The following is a 1,950-nucleotide window of genomic DNA, read 5'->3' as shown; positions in this document are numbered from 1 at the left end:
AAGACAGTAAACTTGCTTTCCTTTTTTACAAAAAAAGCATCTGATTGTATTACTATTGTCACAGTGAAGGGGCCGGGTCGCCACCGGAGGGCACGTGTCCCGGCCAGCAGCCGATCCCAGCACACACCCCCGAGCATGCAACAACTCCCACCGTCCCATTCACCCGAGTACCAACACCTGTACGCAATTATGTTTGTCTTTTTTAAGCACGCAGGTCGTTCGGTCCAGTGCTGACATTGCCTCTGGAAGCCACACTGGACCTCTAGCTCATCACTACAAAGCTACCTACGACCATTGTTTTCGCTTTCGCTTTTAGTCTAGTCATCTTTTACAAAGACCATTCCCAATTTCTGTCCACAAGAAAGGACACATGGCTTCCTGCTCCAGGTTGTGGTACCGACTAAGGAGTCCACATTACTTAATCCTGCACAATTCTCTCAACCACCAAATGAGATTTAGAAACTTTGGTGTCAAAATGAGTCATGCACAATGCCAAAGATGTTTTATTGATACAAAGTAGCACAGAAAAAACATGGAAATGTCAGTCAGACACCAGCTTTAAAAGAAAAACAATTATGTGGTTTTAGCATTTGGATTTACATTTGTTATCCCAGACCAGTAAATGCTTCATTACCCCACCACCATGGTACATCTTTATATAAAGAACCTCTGACAAATTTTATTGTGTGTGCAAGCAAAGCTCACAAAGCCCTTACAAGGATTACAGAAAGAACCAGACAAGTGTTTTGCTGATTCATTCACTCCGTAATAACTGTTTTTGCATCAGTGTAAGTGACCCCCTTGTAGGTCCCACTGACCGGAAACTGCAAAACACTGTCGTTGAAGCAAGTAATCTGCACTGTGCCTCTGTAAGGTAGATCAACAGTGACTCTGCCAATCGTGATTTTTACAGTTACTGTTTTCCCTGGAGGAACTTTGACAGGGAAAGAAAATGTCTCTGTTTTCTGTTCAGAGTTCTCTAAACCAAAACTGTTTTCAACTCCCACTGTAAAACCATACCCAGCACTTACTTCAGCAACCTCAGGAATGCCTGCCTTCACTTCACAGTGGAAGTTGGACTCAATCTTATTGGTCACAGACCAGGAAGACTTTTTGGTGACTGTTTTTGAGGATTCAATTTTGTACTCTTGCATCTGACTAGTATTGTTGGTGTAAGTCATGGATTTGAGTTCCTCAACAGCCACCTTGGGTATCACATCATGTAGTGTGGTATAATTCACATACGTTAACACGGTAGACTTGATGGTGTTAATGAACATGAAGGATAAACAGTCAATGTCTAAACCTGATCGCCCTTTGACTCCCACACAGATTCCAGAACCAACATCAATTGGATATTCTGTTTTCAGGCCCCAACTTGTCATATGTGCAAAAAACTCTCGGGAGTGGTTGGTCCTGAACTTGATACCACCCAGACGTGTTCCAGCTCCATTTCCCCACAGTGACAGGGAAGTAAAATGCTCTCCGTCTTGAAATGTAAATTCTGAAAATGTCCCACCAGGTTTTCCAAATTGTTGATTCTGGCCATTAGAAAGCCACACCTGAATGGCTTTGATCTGCGACCCTCCGGCCCACACCCACAACTTTGTCAGGGTGGATCCACTGTCAATACCATCGAAGGTAAACTCACTACCTCCCCCCCCGCCAATAATGTGGAGGCAGGCCAGGTATGACATGGTCTTGCTCTTAATACAAACCTAAAAAAAACCCAAAGACAAGAACATGATATGTCTTTTGGCCTCAGCACACATTATCTATAAATACACAATAATAGAAGGACTAGTATAATTAGCAATAGTGTCTAGTTTATCTGAAAAACACTACAAATTTTAAATGACATGCACCACTCCCCTAAGAACAGTAGACATACTTACAGTAAAGTTGTGAATAGAGGCTGGAAAAAAGTACACTGCATGGTCTCTTAAACAT

At 42.6% G+C, this 1,950-nt stretch overlaps 1 protein-coding gene across 1 annotated transcript; it reads right to left on the bottom strand.

Moving 5' to 3' along the window:
• Positions 1-741: 741 nt before the first annotated feature.
• LOC143527363 (aerolysin-like protein) lies at positions 742-1,697 on the bottom strand. Its single transcript, XM_077022536.1, has one exon. It carries the CDS (start codon positions 1,695-1,697, stop codon positions 759-761), a length of 939 nt encoding a protein of 312 aa, XP_076878651.1. The 3' UTR covers positions 742-758.
• Between the last annotated feature and the right edge of the window lie 253 nt (positions 1,698-1,950).

Source organism: Brachyhypopomus gauderio, chromosome 1 (genome assembly GCF_052324685.1).
Source record: "Brachyhypopomus gauderio isolate BG-103 chromosome 1, BGAUD_0.2, whole genome shotgun sequence".
Lineage (NCBI taxonomy): Eukaryota > Metazoa > Chordata > Actinopteri > Gymnotiformes > Hypopomidae > Brachyhypopomus > Brachyhypopomus gauderio.
The sequence above is the reverse complement of the archived record's forward strand: the minus strand, read 5'-3'. Positions and strand labels throughout refer to the sequence as shown.

Bases quoted from the DNA above. Each gene is read 5' to 3' on its own strand.
- LOC143527363 (XM_077022536.1), bottom strand. From the start codon at position 1,697: ATGTCATACCTGGCCTGCCTCCACATTATTGGCGGGGGGGGAGGTAGT.